The 17,252-nt window shown below is 43.2% G+C and overlaps 1 protein-coding gene across 10 annotated transcripts in view; it reads right to left on the reverse strand.

Moving 5' to 3' along the window:
• The window catches only part of RAI14 (retinoic acid induced 14), a 100,148-nt gene that overhangs the window by 75,248 nt on the left and 7,648 nt on the right, over nt 1-17,252 (reverse strand). For all 10 annotated transcript variants that reach the window (XR_014556171.1, XR_014556172.1, XR_014556173.1 and 7 more), the window contains exon 2: nt 12,510-12,588. Coding sequence is in view for 6 of the 10 variants with exons in the window: in XM_083702653.1 (XP_083558779.1) it covers nt 12,510-12,545 (36 nt within the window). In the remaining 4 variants the exon portion in view is untranslated. The remainder of the gene's footprint in view (nt 1-12,509; nt 12,589-17,252) is intronic.

The raw sequence follows: 17,252 nt of genomic DNA on the forward strand, positions 1-17,252 counted from the left end.
GATTATTCTTGAGAAGGGAGACCAGTTGCTGTTGTTAAAAGGCAGAGAGAAATGAAAAGGGAATGTTAAACATGAGATCCTGCTGCATAAATGTTACTTTGGGAAATCACAATGCTCTTCTCATTTTTATAAATAAAGATTAATTCTAAATCCTGATTAAATACTTTGTTTAGTTAATGCCATGCTCTTCTCATAAATCATGGACATATGCCCAAAGCAAGACTTCCTACTTCAGAGCTTGGCCTGCTCACCCAAATACTTTGAAAATCCAATCAAAATTCTTCCTTAAAGTTGCCAGGGGTGATTTAGTTACAGGTACATAGCCGTGTTGGTCTGCCGTAGTCAAAACAAAAGAAAAAAATTCCTTCCAGTAGCACCTTGTTGTTGTTTAGTCGTTTAGTCATGTCCGACTCTTCGTGACCCCATGGACCAGAGCACGGCAGGCACTCCTGTCTTCCACTGCCTCCCGCAGTTTGGTCAAACTCATGCTGGTAGCTTCGAGAACACTGTCCAACCATCCTCTGTTGTCCCCTTCTCCTTGTGCCCTCCATCTTTCCCAACATCAGGGTCTTTTCCAGGGAGTCTTCTCTTCTCATGAGGTGGCCAAAGTATTGGAGCTTCACGATCTGTCCTTCCAGTGAGCACTGAGGGCTGATTTCCTTCAGAATGGAGAGGTTTGATATTCTTGCAGTCCATGGGACTGTCAAGAGTCTCCTCCAACACCACAATTCAAAAACAAAATTTCTTCGGCAGTCAGCCTTCTTTATGGTCCAGCTCTCACTTCCATACATCACTACCTTAGAGACCAACTCAGTTTGTTATTGGTATGAGCTTTCGTGTGCATGCACACTTCTTCAGATACACTGAAACAGAAGTCACCAGACCCTTATAAATAGTGAGAGGGTGTGGTGGAGTATTGCTCAGAAGGGTGGTGGGAATGGGTGATTGGCTGATAGGTGTGGTAAACCTGTTGACGACTGTTAACGACTGCAATTGGTCTTACAGGAAAAAGCAAGGGGTGATTGTTAGAGGGAGAGCAGGGAGGCAAACTGTGGGTCTTTGGCCCTTGATCTCCTGTCCTTCCCTCCTCTTTCAAAACTGTTAGGCTATTTTTTAAAGTTTGTGCTGTGCGTGTACTGGTGAGGCACCAGCCACGCACTTCCTAATTTGCTTCGAAATCTAAATTTGCATCTATTTGTTTAAATTGGCATATGAAAAATTTGCCTTCGCTGTATTCCTTTCCATGAGTGCCTGCTTAAAACATTTTTGTTTAGATAACCCTATCCAGATGTTTAAATCTCTTTTCAGTTTACTGCTGATTTTAATCACTTTTAAATGTTTTTAATTACTTGTTTTTAACTGTATTTATTGATAATTTTAATATTTATTTTGAATCACTTAAGAGGTTTTGTTACAATCAAGTGTAAGTAGAAATAAAATACAGTACAAAAATCATGGGATAGTCATGAGTACGCCACACATGGCTTGGGGAACTGCAGTTTATTTCTCAAGAATTGCAATTCCCAGAACCCCTAACAAACTACAATTCCCAGGATTCTTTGAGGGTAGGGAAAGTGCTTTAAATATATGGCATGCCTTAAGAAACTTTCTAACTTCTGGGAGTGTTGTGAAGCCCACACCCAGGAACAGATCCAAAAATGGCATCAAAACAACTTGCTTCTGTGCCACCCAAACTACATTAAATGCAGCTAGCACTAGTTGTACACACTGGCTGGCTGTTGTTATATAATCTATGCTATGAACCTTTGTCCTAGATATGCATGCCAAAGGGCATACATTCCTTTCTTTATTTTCATTGAAAAGAGGCGGGCAGCAGAGATGACAATCTGGGAGGGATAACACTGCTAAAATTATTGGGTTGTGTCAACTGCCCCCCTCAAACCTGCCACTGCTTTTTCCAATCAATCTGGACAGTATCCAAAAGCAAGAATTTGGACTTTTAGATGTTGTTTTGCCTCCTTGCCTAGGCTAAACATTGATTTAAATTGTTTCCATGTTTGCAAAATGCAGTTCACACCTCATATTTGCATAAGCCTAGGAAGAGGGAAGCAAAGCATTTCATTTGACTTATTTCTCAACTAAGAGAGCAGATCTGCTTTGGTTTGGGGGGGTGGGGAGGGGAATTAATAGGAGCTTTGATTTTCCCCGAGAGACGAGGTCACAGACTAGGCCATTTCCTGTCTGCAGCCAGGCTTGCTCGCTTCTGCAGACATGTGTCTTATGACAAAAAGGCCCGATTCATTTCAAAGATAGGGTCGCCGCAATCATAGCATAGACAGACCACATTCTTTCCATTCTTGCTTTCTGCTTGATCATTACAGATTATTAAAAAGAACATATCTGAGAAAGATAGATAACATTTCAGCGGTTTTGGGGTTACCCACATCTGAAATCCCTTGCAAGCTGAAAAGAGAGGCTAATTTGGGAAGCTTGCCTGAGTTCTGACCACATAAGGATGAAAAGAGAGGTTGTGTTAATAGAATCATAGGGTTGGATGAGATCCTAAGGATCATCTAGTCCAGTGTTTCCCAAACTTGGGTCTCCAGCTGTTTCTGGACTACAGTTCCCATCAACCCTGACCACTGGTTCATGTGGGCTGCTCTTACTTAGATCAGACCCAAGGCATATTCCCTGTTATGGGTCAACCAGGTACCTATGGGAAGCCTATAAGCAGAAGCTGAGAGCAAAAAAACTCCCCACACTTGTGATTCCCAGCCAATGGTATTCAGAGCCATACTGCCTCCATCAGTGAAAGTAGAACTTAACCATTATTACTAGTAGCCATTGAAAGCCTTGTCCTCCATGAATTTGTCCAATCCTCCTTGAAAGCCATCACTTACTTCTTGTGGGAGCAAATGTACTGCGTGATGAAGTACTTTCTTTTGTACTGCCCTAAACCTTTTCAGCTCTGCAAAACAAAAACCCAAATACTGCACTGTAATGTGCAACTTATGCAAACAATATGCAGTTAGACCGTTTTTTAACAGTTCATTCCTGGGCTAGTAATGTTATCAGCTAAATCTGACTTTTGATTTTGCATGTAATATCTTTACAGCTGCATGCAAGAAGCATGTGCAGATCAAAGGCAGAACAAGGCAACACAAAACGGGGCAGATAGCTAACAAGCACTTTAAACTCCATTTCCTTAGATTAAACCCAGTTGGAACACTGTGTTGCCTTTGCAAGGGAGAAAAGCACAGGGGAAGAGATCTCATTCAATACAGGAACCTCGAGCAACTAGTTTCAACTTCGGCTTTGCAAGAAGTGTAGGAACCCACCCACACGACAAGCCTCTCCAGAGCTAAATCTGGAAGTTTACTATAAAAGTCATTAAGTAATATTTGAAAGATAGGAGCATTCAACTGTTCTATTTTAAGGCAGCTCTCCCTGAAGTTACTATTCTAAAAGGAATTATTCTGAGACCATGTCAAAGGGAAGAGGCAATTTAACATTTCAAGGATAACTATGAATTATGGCAAGGTCAAGTAGCATGATTCACTGTTAAGAGTCAAACACACAGAGAGACTCAATATTTAACTATTCTAAGTTTCCATGCATGGAAATTCCCTGGTATGCAGAGGAAAAATACATAACAGCTGAACAATTGCATTCCTGTGTTACCAGAAAGGAGATGGGGTGTGGAATTGAGAAATGTCAAATTTTCAACACTAGCCTTAACTCGTAAGTTCTCCTTCCAAATGACAGGAAAAACTATCTCAGGGTAACTTGGGTTCTAGGCATTCCCGCACAGTGTTTGAAGGCTGCATAATCTAAACTGAGGATAAACTTTAGGGTTCTAATCTTTTAAATAAAATTATAGTCTTCAAGTTTCAAATAACGCCCTTCCCCCAAATAATTATCAATTTGGATACTGCTATATATTACTGTGCAGAGCCTACAAGCTGAGCAAGGTCAAATAGGGGGTGGGCTGCCCTCCTCAAGCAACACAATGGAAAGTGGGCTATGTAGGTTACCCCCTAAAAGCCCATCTGAAAATACACTTAACAGGCTACATTTGCACACATGTGCGCCATTAAAACTATGGCAACAAGTAAACACAGCTCTAAACCATCATCAGCTGGCTGCTTTGAGCCTCACTGAAATTCAGTGCTTAGCAGCCATAAATTGCCAGAAAGCTTTAATTGAAGGTGTTAGCCAAGCTAAATATTGCTAGAAACAAAAGCTATAATGACCTCTTGACAATTGTAGCATGCTAGCTATGCTTTCACCAAAGCAGGCTAAAATAAGAGCCACTCCAGTTAAAATAAAAAGTTAAGTAGGCTTGAATGTTGTTTTTAACAGCACCAACAATGGTTTTGTTCTAATCTAGCAGATGTATATAATCACGCCTTATTAGTTAAAAATTGAAGCTTTATATAGAAATCTGATTTTCTGCATTTACACACCAACCTATTTTTATTTTCTGCCAATAACTTGATGAATTACCACAAGGAAGTTGCCTTTTCCAAGGCCAGAGCAAGCTTGGCACAGGACTCACTCCTACAGGAATTTGAATGTGAAGCCCTGTCCAACACCTATTGTAGCATAGCAGCAGGGTGCAATGCTATCCTTTTCTTCCTTTTGTCATCCTTGGCTAACAGGGAGAAACACAAAAGAGACAGGCCTAGCAGAAAACACACAGTGATAAGCTGTTTGCACCAGTGCTAAAAGTAGGACAGGAAAACCAGCTGGTTAGCAAAATGTCAACAGCCTAAAGGCGATATAGACAAGAATGGGGGCAGAGGGAGGCAGCAGTAGATGCCCATTACAGCTAGCATTAGAACAACGGTTCAAAGGGGCAACGCACTTATATTGATGCCACTTGAAAAATGCCTCTCATTATAATGGACAGGATGACTACATAGATGGCCCTAGTTAGCATTCTCTCACGTTGAATAACCTCCTGAGAAGCCCATGGCTTCCCAGAACAGGCTGGAGGACATGGTCTTCACACCAAGGAAAACTGCTTACAGCAGGCCCCATCTCCAAGACTTACTATGGGAAGTGTTTTAATGGGAGGGAGAGGATATTGTAATCACAAATTATCTGTCCAGGTGCCCACATGTGTGTGTTAAGCAGAGTTTCAAAATCCCATGCTTAACAAATCCCAGCTATGAAGCAAGCTGACTCTCTCCCTTACCCTGCTTAACAAAAAAACCAAGCAATAAACTAGGAATTAAGTTGAAAAATATAATAATTTCCTTACTTTGTATCTTGCATTGGTATGCAGCAATAGCGGCAGTAAAAACTATGCAGGCAAAATACTTACATTTACAGTATAGCCTACAGCTGGAGCAAACGGGTGCATATTTGCATCCAACGCTGTTCAAAGGAAGAGACAAGAACAGGAAGTACTATATGCTCTTTCCTGCAGGAGAGGAGGTGAAATGACGTAACACAGAGCCCGCTCTACAAACTGCTTTTCTATGGTCTGAGTATCTGCCTATTTGCAATACAGCTTTGTAGCATTTGCCCCTTCTTATGCTAGCTAGCAAGAATATGCACATGTTAGGTTTAACTGTTAATCTTCCACAGTTACATCTTCCAGGCATAAGCAATGGAAGGGCAAGGGTGCAGATCTAGAAGACATCTTACAACCTTCCATTCCTACCATGGAACACTGGAAGCAACCTGGTGCCAAATCACACCTCTGGGTCTATCTAGCTCAGTACTGTTAGCATGGTGGGTGCCTGCTCCCCAGGGGGCTCTCCCAGCCCTACCTGGAGATGCCAGGGATTGAACCTGGAACCTTCTGCATGCAGGGCATGTGCCCTACTACTGAGCTATGGCCCTTCCACATGCAACAATGGGGATCCAGTGGTGCTCCTAATGTTATTCGGACTCCGACTTCCATCAGCTCCCGCCAGCATGGTTAATGGTCATGAGAAATGGGTGTTATAACACCAGCAATGTCTTGAGGGCCACAGTAAAGTAAGGGGCAGGCAACATTTTAGACCTACAGGTTGTGTTTAGCCCATCAACATCTCCCCAAACGATGGGCTTGTAGAAACAAAGAAACCATGAGACTCAACAGCAGTCCTATTCTTTTAAGCAAATCAAAAGTTGCAGGCTTCGTAGTTTCAGTGCATTGTTAACATACCAAGTTGCCTCAAAAAAACCAGCAAAGGCTAAATACGACTCAGAATGAAAACCAGACATTTTTCTCAAGAGACCTACAAAACTTGGGGGGTGGGGAAGTCATATAACAGCACAAAAAAGCAAAACAAAGCAAAATCCTGGCACTTTCAGGGATTCAGTCTCTGTTTTGCATGGACTGCTGACAATCGCACAGTCACAGGTAGTGATAGGTGATGGTCGTGGTAGGCGGCAGTCTGTTCAAAATAGGAACACAGAACTGTGTACAGTATCCCTCATAAGAAGACCTCTGGCTATTAATGTAATTATAGCTCATTTCTGCAGCTTACATCAATGTACATGCCAATTCACCATGCAAAATAAGAAAGGGGCAGGCCCTTGACCCAAGGGGTTTAGGACTCCAACTCTCATCAGCTCCAGCCAGTATGGTCAATAGACAGGGATGATGGGAACTGTGGCCCAACAACATCTAGCGAGCACTGGGTTAGGGGAAGACTGTTGTAAATGTTGATGACAGGGAGAGGAGAGAATGGGATGGATGTAAGGAAATGGGAAAAGATAAAGAAAGAGCACAGAAATAGCCCATGGTCCAGCACAGAATTACGTGTATTCAAGTCCAATGACTTCAACGTACATAAAGCATGACTACATCCATGCTAGACTGCTTTGAAAAGAGCCTATGATGGACCAACCCAAGGGTTTATCTAGTTGAAGGATAGTCAATGTGGTACCAGACAGATGCTCTGGACTGCAACTCCCGTCAGCCCCAGCCAACATGGCCATTCATCTGAGAGAACAGGAGTTGTAGTCTGCCAGCTACCATGTTGGCTATCTCTGACCTCAGCACTGTGTGTGCCAGCAATGGCCAGCCCTGCTGTCCTAGGAGGCACACAAGTGAAGCAGGATCAACAGCCCTCGATGGAGGTTTGCTACTGGCACCTGGCAGCAACAGTATTACCACCTAATTAAAAGAATAAATTCAGGACAAATATAAGAAACATCTGTTTGCGGATTTTGCTGCCGCAGGGTGTGGTGAAAGCTACAAATTCAGATGGCTTCTAAGGAGGATTGGACAACTTAATAACAGGGAGGTTTATCAGTAGCTTTGAGATTGTTATTTTTGTAGAAGTTAATAAACAATGACAAAAATAACCCTCTAGGTTCAGAGACAGAACTTAATATCAGGGTTGTGGGTTCAAGACCCACCTTGGGCAAACGATTCCTGTGTCGCAGGGTGTTGGACTAGACGATCCTTGTGGTCCTTTCCAACTCTACAGTTCTATGGTCACTGAACACCAATTGTTTGGGGAGCAACTATGGTCTGCAACCCTTATTTATGGGCTTCCCAGAAGCTTTCAGCTGCCAGTGGGATGAGGCTGGTCTATATGGAGCTTTGGTCAGATTCATCAGGACTTGTGTTCTTTCAGCAGGGCCACTCCTACCATTGGGTAGGACAGGACAGCCACCTCAAGGCGGCAGCAGCAGCAGCCCCTTGATCCCTCCAGAAGTCCACAGCCATTTTCAGACTCCTAAGCCAGCAACCCCAGGTGCCCCCTAAGCTACCCTGCTATCCTCAGGTGTAGAGGACTCCACCCCATTGCCAGCACTGAAGCAAGATCTAGTGGTAGAGCATGTTATCTGTATGCAGGAGGTCCTTGGTTCAATCAGTTTTCCAGATGTTTCTGGACTACAATTTCCATCATCCTTGACCACTGACCATCCTGGTTGGGGCTTCTGGGAGTTGAAGTCCAACAACTTCATACTGCAAAATGCCCTGTGATCTTTGGATGAAAGGTGGTATATAAGTTTAATAAATAACAACAATAATACCCAGTATCTCCAGGGGAGAGACAGACCAGTGTATGCCCACAAAGCACTGCTGCCTGTCTGTGTGGGCAATAATGAGCTAAACTTGGCATAAGCAGTGCTTCTGGCGAACCAGAGCAGCGCATGGAAACGCCGTTTACCTTCCCGCCAGAGCGGTACCTATTTATTTACTTGCACTTTGACATGCTTTCGAACTGCTAGGTTGGCAGGAGCAGGGACCAATCAACAGGAGCTCACCCCATCGCAGGGATTCGAACCACCGACCTTCTGATCGGCAAGTCCTAGGCTCAGTGGTTTAACCCACAGTGTCACCCACGTCCCTTTTCCCTGCTGTGTCAAGATACCGTAAATATATCTGTGTTAGATACCTTAAAGATATGTAACACAGCAGGGAGACAACTATGCAATTTAGAAGAAAAAACACTTAAAAGGAAAAAAAAATGGTGTTGCTAAAGACACAGCCCATCCTTGGGAGGGCCAATCTGAGAATTGTATGCTGTACTTTTTAACTACTCTGCATGAACAAGTTTTAAAATAACCGTGCCTTAACCTGACTTGAATCAACTGATTAGTGAATTGCTTTCAATCCCATTTTGCCTTCACTGACAATAGAGTTTCTAGAGGCTTTGTTTCAGGACAGACACAGCCACCCTCCTCTAGTCCCTTCTGTTCTCTATTCTAGGAGTACAAATTTAGCTTGACTCCATGGAATGAGGATCCTTAAGGCCAGGAGCTATTTTAATAAATCAAGCCCAACCTCCTGTAAACAAAAACAATGGAATTTATCCTGGTTGGATTAAAAGGAAGTCTTTTATAAGAGGTGTCGATAAGATCAGAGCAAGCTGTCCTTCAGACTCCTACTTACAAGTTAAGCCTGGAGAGAGCAAAAGCATTTGTTTCGCCTACATGACAAAGAATGTTTTTCTTCCTTCTACTACCCATCAGTTAAGAAGTGGTCATTTAAAAAATTACTTTGCAGAAACAGAGCTTCCATCTGTTAAGCAGAGTGTGCCATTTTATTAGCTAATTCTCTTGGAGCCGAGTGTAATGGGTTTTTTTTTTTAACACAACATGTTTCCCTCCATGTGGATGACAGTGACCATGCCAGGGGTGCCCAGCGCAGTGCCAATGTCATTGGACTCCAACTCTCAAAAACCCAGCATGGTCAATGATCAGAGATGGTGGGTGTTTTAGTACAACAGCTGCAGGGCAAAATGTTTGCTACCCCTGCCATAGATTGAACCAAGACTAGGGTTGCCACACTTTTGGCAGGACATTTTAGCGATGCTTCCGACTACAGTATTCCAGATATTCTAAGTATTTCAGTATTCTGTATACAGTATTCCAGTATTCTAAGCAATATTGCCTCCGTCAAAGAACACCCACCCCTCTGCATGTTACTAGAACAGGGCTGACATTTTTCATTCATCGCCCACAGTGGTAATTGTTAAAGCGGTGATGAGTAAGCAAGGCCCTCTCTCAAGGCACTTTTGCCATTTTCAGATTCTGAATCGGTGTTTCTCCTGCAAAAGAATACAGTGGTGAACTGGAGTTGTAGAACTCGCCATTTGAAAGCAACGTGAAAAGGATAAGAAACAAGGAGGCAGGTTCACTGTATTTTTCAGCTCAAGATTTTGAAATTCAGCAAGGGGGCAGAGGCTTCTTCGCCCTCCCTACCCAACCTCAACTGGATTGAGCTTGCTTGATGTATTTATTTACTGAAGCAAAGGCACCTGAATCCCTACTTGTGATGCAGCAGTGTGTACCAACAACAGCCGCACGGATTCAGACTGCCAGAGCAGACAGAAAAGATGTGGCTCACTCAAGGATTGTGTGAATTGGGCCTTGCTTGCTTTTTTTAAGGGTTTTATAAGCATAACTAGTGGGACCTGCAACAAAATGTCGCAATGTGCAGTGCTCCTGTTCCAGTCAGCCAAACATGCCCCCCTCCACAATATTCCATTCATCCTCCTGCCCCCTTTTCCATTCCCCACCCATTGCCAGTCAGTGCAAAGATTCTTCACTGAGCTGCTCTGCAAACCTTGCTGTTACCCTCCGCCAACACTTCACAGGCATGAGGCTTCGCCAACATTTATTATTTATTGCATTTGTATCTCACCTCTCCTCCAAGGTGTTCAAGGCAGCGTACATGGCTCTTTCTTCCTCCTTTTACCTCACGACAACCCTGAGGGGTTGGTGAGAGAGTGTGATCGGTCCAAGCTGAGCAGGGGTTTTCTGAAGGCAAGAGAACCTTGGGCTCTAAGATGTTTGAGAGCCGTAGTGGAAGGTAGAAGCTCCCACAATAACGTGCAAGTAAAATTAGCTGCCATTGTTGTTTACACCCGATGAACTGCTCCATATCAAACAAGCAGTCTGCTGCTTCATTAAAAAGGCAGCGTGAGCAGCTGGTACCTAGAGTGTGAAACTACTGATGAGGACTGAACATATGCCTGCATCTTGCCAAATCAGCAATGCACTCAGCAGTACATATCTGTATTATGCTAGCACACCTCTGTAGCTGCTACCAGGTGAGCGGCAAATTATACTGCAAGACAGCAGGCCCATGTACAGAGACCGCTCACTCACTCACTCTTCTACCCTCAAAGGACCACTAGGCTATCTGAGAAGACATACTGCATGTGTCCCTGGTTCAACACTGAGCTGAAGGCATGCATGCCTGAAGAGAGACATTCAGACAGGTGCCGTTGGCTACCAGCAAGTCAAGCTATATTTGTGGATCTGACCATCTTCCTCCAGAACGGCCACTGGACCTACAAAGGCAGAATCAAGCAATGCACAAACTCCGTCTGACATAGTAGCATTACGGACTTTCTGCAAAAAGCTGCCTGATACTGAGTCAGACCACTGGTCCCTCTAGCTCAGAACTACCCTGTGGTCTTCGGATAAAGGACAGTACACAATTTTAAGAAATAATAACAGAGTGCTTATGCCTATTAAGCCACAAGCACATTTCAGCCCTTGTGACCGCCGCAAAGACGTAGCAGCACCCCAGCCGTTGAGTCTGTAAATCCATTTCCCAGAAGTAGCTTAGGAGGGTTTGAATTAACAAGCTTATTACAAAACCCAACATGAGGCTTTGTAGCAACTGAATCATGGCAATCGTTCCACAGCTGCTCTGAAGCAGCGGAGTTAGCTGAAGGTAGCCGAAGATATTTGCTATAGGCATCGTTCTAAGTGTAGGGGGAAATTTTAAAACATAAAAAAAATCAATGATAGCTAATTACCCATCATTATAAAGCTCTGAAGTGTGAGCTTTTTCTATTAAAAAGAAAAAAGCAGGGTTAGATTGGCTCCAAGTACATGTAATACACACACATATAAGGGTTTCGACTTGCTGTTGAGACCTGTTTAATTAGATAGCACTCCAGTAAATCAAAAAGCTCTTTGAATGAAGCCTACATCATACTACTTTTCTCTTTTCTGGAATGACGTCAAACCAGTTAAGTAAAGGATAGGCTTAATCTTAAAATTTTGCTGAGCAGGTAAAAACCACTGAGAAATACTAATGAGCAGAATAATGCCAGGGAAAATCAGCTTCAATCTTCTTATCCATTTGAAAAAAATAGAAAAGCCACAAATCCTCCCATCATGTCACTTCTATCCCATCCTTTACACATAGAACACATTTTGTCCCTTCTTTAATTCCATCCCAGGTTATATTCCCTGAAAGGATGAAACACACATATAGCAGCCAAACACCATTGAACAGAAACTATCCTAGCAGGGTGCAATTAATCCCCAAAATGGTTTATGCAATACTGGCTTAACATCATTTAGACATCGTTTCATCCAAAGGAGAATGTGGCAAATGCAAGCTTCATATAGATTCACCCATCAACAAGCAATAATTGTCTGCAAGAGGTCCCTGTCAAGTGTACATCTGAAAAAGACTTGCGTGCGAAATGGCCTTTCCCTAGTCTCAACCTGAGATTCTCTAATCATTAAAGTCAATAATTGGAAGGAAAAGCTGAACCAACCAAAGATATATATATATATATATATATATATATATATATATATATATTATATACACACACACACACACACACACACACACACTGATATTAATAGGTTGCTGCTACTGTTATTATAAACTATCCTAAAATATGACTGAATGTCAATACAGAAACATTTATTCAAAACCTGCAGTGTGTATTTATTTCTGTGGTGTCATCAGTGTGCATTGGTGCATGACAGAGTACAAGTATGTATTTTTAATGTTTCATTTGTTGTTTATGACTGCTTTTGTTATGTATTTCCTCCATATTTTCCATGGGGCAAGCTGCCCTGAGCATCATCAGAACTGCAGAAAGGCAGCATACAAATAACATCATGTACATATTATGTTAAAGTGACTCAGTAAACACCACGCAAGAACAGAAACAATTCTGAGTCCTACGGTTCTCTCCTGCTACATTTCACAAGCATTACCATTTCCGCCCTCGTAGTTCATTAACTTAACGGCTTTATCAAGGTGGGACTGAAGGAATGCTTCCACAATACAGACAAACTGAGTCAGCCATAGTGAGCTGCCGAATACTTACATCGCTCTTCCTAAACTTTGCTTTTAAGCTCTTCATGCTTATTCCATTCAAAGTTCTAAACCTTATGCGTCTTCAACACCTAAACAAAAAGGAGAGAGGAAAATAAGTTCCATTATACGTTCCATATACATGCAGCAGGCATCAGCAACACACTCTTTAAACTGCAGCATATGGGTAGATTCTGACTAAAAGATGCTGTCTCATAAATATCTGTGAAATCCCCCTATTAAGCAGCACTGGTGGGCATAGTAAGTACAGAAGAGCACCAAGAACACCTTTGCAATCCGTTCCGCAGGCACTTGCAGCCCTGATCCTTAGATTGCATGGAAAGCACTTCTGAAAACTGAAAGGAAGAGAGGTTTTCCAAACTGTGAACCGCCAGTGCTCCATAAGCTTCAGTCAGGTAGTCTGCTATGTGTCTGTGGATCTGTGGTTCAAGTTGGGATATGCGTATCCATTGCACTGAATAGTCATATCGATTCTGAATTGTATTTTTTGTTACTTCTTTTAGTTCTTACTACAATTTGAATTCTGTGGAATTTCAATTGCTATAACAGGCAGAAAAATAATTAAGTATACCTGAAGGAGCGTCTCCACCCCCATTGTTCTGCCCAGACACTGAGGTCCAGCGCCAAGGGCCTTCTGGCAGTTCCCTCACTGCGAGAAGCTAAGCTACAGGGAACCAGGTAGAGGGCCTTCTTGGTAGTGGCGCCTGCCCTGTGGAACGCCCTCCCATCAGATGTCAAAGAGATAATAAACAACTACCTGACATTTAGAAGACATCTGAAGGCAGCTCTGTTCAGGGAAGTTTTTAACATGTGACATTTTAATGTATTTTTTATCTTTGCTGGAAGCCGTCCAGAGTGGCTGGGGAGACCCAGCCAGATGGGTGGGGTACAAATAATAAATTATTATTATTACTACTACTAGGTGTTCCACTAAGATCCTCAACAAGTTCCAAGAGGTCCATGGAAGAGGGAGAATGTTTGGGAACCACTGGCTTGGAAGCCCAATCCCTCCAAAGCAAGAATCCCACTGGGAGGGCAGTGGGAGCCACAGCAATGTTGTGCAGTACAGTGACACTACACAAGATTATCCTGCCATTCACTGACGCCATACGAGTGGTCAGAAACAGCAACCTCCAATGCTTGCACAACTTGCCAAGTTCAGTTGCGGATTGAATTTTATACAACGGATACCAAGGAACCACTGTGAACTTAGATGTGGGGAAGGGGGTGAGAATGGAAAAAAGACATGAGTTGTTGCCCATTAAAATAAAAAGAATTACTGCCTAATAAGGGGACAAACAGCCCCCAATGATTGACTGAAGAACTGAGGCCAACCTAAGCACTTTGATGTGCATGGCACAGGTTTCACACCTACAGTTAAAATGTGACTCTTCCCAGGGCTGCAAAACAGTGATGGCTGTGGCGAAAGCAACAGGAGCGACTCTTACTTTTGTACAGTGGGGTACATTCCAGCCATACAAAATTCAGAGGTTTATACACACACATCTCTCTCTATCCAGGAAAGCATTATTGCTGAGCAGGACACATTACAGCCAGGCAACAGCATGGGGTGCAGGGAGGAGCGGGGCCTCCAGGTCCCCTAGCCCTGATCCAAAACATGTAGCATAAGAAACACCTGTGCAGGTCTTCAGAAACTAAGGGATGCCCAAGGATGCTGAGTCATCCTTAAGTAGTTACACTGCCGAAAAGACAGCGTCATTGCAGAGTCAGAAATACACACACACACAAACCCCACAGAAGTTGCATTTAAGTGTAAACCTCCACGATAAAAGAATAAAGGAGTGCATTGTGCAACCTTGCACATGCCTTTGCTGAGAGGTTATTCCCGTTCCACCATCAAAAATAAAACGCCACATTAAGTTAAACACACTAGTACCGGTCAAGTGCCACTTGGCAAAGAAACCCCTTATTCATGAACAGCAAAGCTAACAAGGATAATTCAGTGAAACTAAAAACCCAGTAGACTTCTTGTGCTGCTGCTTCTTTAAAGGAGCCTCTAAAAGGAGAAAGAAACTTAAAAATATGAAAGCTGGGAGTGAGGGTGCGGTGGGGGGGGGGGTAAAAAGACTGGAGACTGGATGCATGCTGAATTCTCAGGAATGGTTTACACATGCATGTACTGTACATAACTGAATTTACTCTACACTTGGGATGTCCTGTTGCTGAATATGCAAAGTGACAAGACCAAGAGGGAGAAACAACGAGCCCTTTTCTGGTGTTCATGTTAAGTGTTCAGCATGCAAAGGGGGCTTGCAAGGACAAGTGCTAACTTTGGACCCCCCTCCAGAGCCATTTCTATCAGACTCCAACCCACGTAGGGAAAGCAGGGTACCTGATGCAGAAAGCTCTGTAGAGTTTTGGAGCTACTGGCAGAAAGTCAATGTGGTGCAGTGGCTAGGACCAGAGAGATCTAGATACAAAATGGGGGGGGGGGGTCCCCCACAACCTTCACAGACTTTCTCCTTGGGGCAAATGAAAAATAAAATAAAATAAAGCAGCCCTGAAATGTTTCAAGAGTGTCTTGATGCTTTGGGGAGAAAGATGTGCTGCTTTGAAGAATAATGTGGCTTGACCAAATTGTGAATTTGTAAATAGGGAGCAAATGTTGCTTTCCAGGACTGTCTATCCACCACTACCCCAAGACTCTCCCAAGTCCACAGCCCTCACTGGCTCTGGCTCTGTGCCCTCCTTGAGTACATGCCCGAAAAGTGTGCTGCAATAATGCCTCCTGCTTGCCTGCATGGGAAGGAGGACAGAGATATGTCTATGATGTTGGTAACTCTGCCTTTTCCCTGACTGGAATGTAACCAAAAGGAAAGAGTCACATCCTGTCCGCACCTACATTTGCCCCTGGCCACATCCATCAGTGGCATACAGCCCCCCAAAACGTTATCCAGGAGGGAAAGCAGCCTTCAGGCTGAAAAACATTCCCCACCCCTGTTGTGGATGGATAAATAGTAGTAGTAATAGTAATTTATTATTTGTACCCCACCCATCTGGCTGGGCCTCCTGAGCCACTCTGGGCGGCTTCCAACAAAGATTAAAAATACATTAAAATGTCACACATTAAAAACTTCCCTGAACAGGGCTGCCTTCAAATTTCTTCTAAATGTCAGGTAGTAGTTTATCTCTTTGACATCTGATGAAAGGGCATTCCACAGGGCTGGTGCCACTACCAAGAAGGCCCTCTGTCTGGTTCCCTGTAGCTTAGCTTCTTGCAGTGAGGGAACCACCAGAAGGCCCTTGGCGCTGGACCTCAGTGTCTTGGCAGAACAATGGGGGTGGAGATGCTCCTTCAGGTATACTGGGCCGAGGCAGTTTAGGGCTTTAAAGGTCAACACCAACACTTTGAATTGTGCTCGGAAACGTACTGCAAGAGTCACCTGCATTGCTGTGGTAAAGCTAAGCAGGATCCAGTATGGTTTCAAATTGGATGGGGAACTGCAGATTGAGATTTCTGCACTGCAGGGAACTGGAATTAAGATGACCCTTGGAGTCCCTCCCAACTCTACAGTTCCATGATTCATAAGTCTCTAGTACTTTTCCCTCTTGAAAGAAAAACTGACTCTGCACTGGCTGCCTTTGGCTCCTACTGCTCTGGCATGACCAAGAAACTGAACCCAGCATGCAGCACCAAGAGCTACCTTGCTTTTCATAGCTCAAGATCACTAGGAACAGGGTTAGCCCTTCCTCCTGTGGTCTTCCTCAAGGGCATCGTTTGCTGCCTCCCATATAAATGAATGGTTTCCATTCATTCCTAAGGGTGGAAAGTAGCCCCACAAAAAGCCCTTACACTGCATGTGATCTGCTAGTCATAAACTGCGGATTTTGCTAGTCAAATAGAAGAGGGTTGGATTCCCAAGCTCAAGAATACAGATATGACCTAGACATTTTCCTGTTATCCTCCTAATGCAGAGACAACAAAAACATTCAAGGTTAGAATGAGTGCTTCATTATTCCCATGATCTTCCAGCTCTAGAAGACAGACAATAATGGACAACTCTCTGTGTATGCATTAGTGAGATATGCTCCTAAAGAATTCAATTCTGCCAGTATTAAGAGAGAGAGATCAGATCAGTGTATTAAGCCTTGCAGAACCAGGGCAAATCCACATTTGCCAAAGAAAATGAAATAATCCTGAATGTTCAAAGAACTACAAAACACAGGAATAGCTACAGCAATTAATCAAGAGGTACTTCTGCAGACTGAAAAGAAGGTCAACACCAACATCATTACACTTTGGTCAATTTAATAAAGCACATGCAACTTCAGAGGAAAGGAGTAAATGCAGTATTATGTACAGAAATCCATTGACCCTCTCACAACAAAATCAAAACAACAGTTTTGTTGTTTGCTTCAGTTTTTAAAAATGCACCAAACCCACACTAACTTCTCCTACCAAAGGCAACTAAAGCACATTGCGCTTTTAAAAAAAAGCATGGAATACACTTCCCTCTAGGAAAAAGAATAAACTCCATTCTGCAGTGGAACAGATTTGTATGCAAAACTAACAAGCACATGACTGTCATGCTTTTTCTTCAAAGAAAAGTCCAGTAGACAAGAAATGTCCAAGGGTTTGAAGCAACCCTTAGCGCAGAGCTTTCCAAACTTTTCATGTTGGTGACACACATTTTAGACATGCATCATTTCGTGACACAGTAATTTAGTTCTACATCATTTCACAACACGGTAATTCAGTTTTACTAGCAAACCA

This window comes from Podarcis gaigeae (assembly GCF_964106915.1).
Source record: "Podarcis gaigeae genome assembly, chromosome: 11".
Classification (NCBI taxonomy): Eukaryota; Metazoa; Chordata; class Lepidosauria; order Squamata; family Lacertidae; genus Podarcis; species Podarcis gaigeae.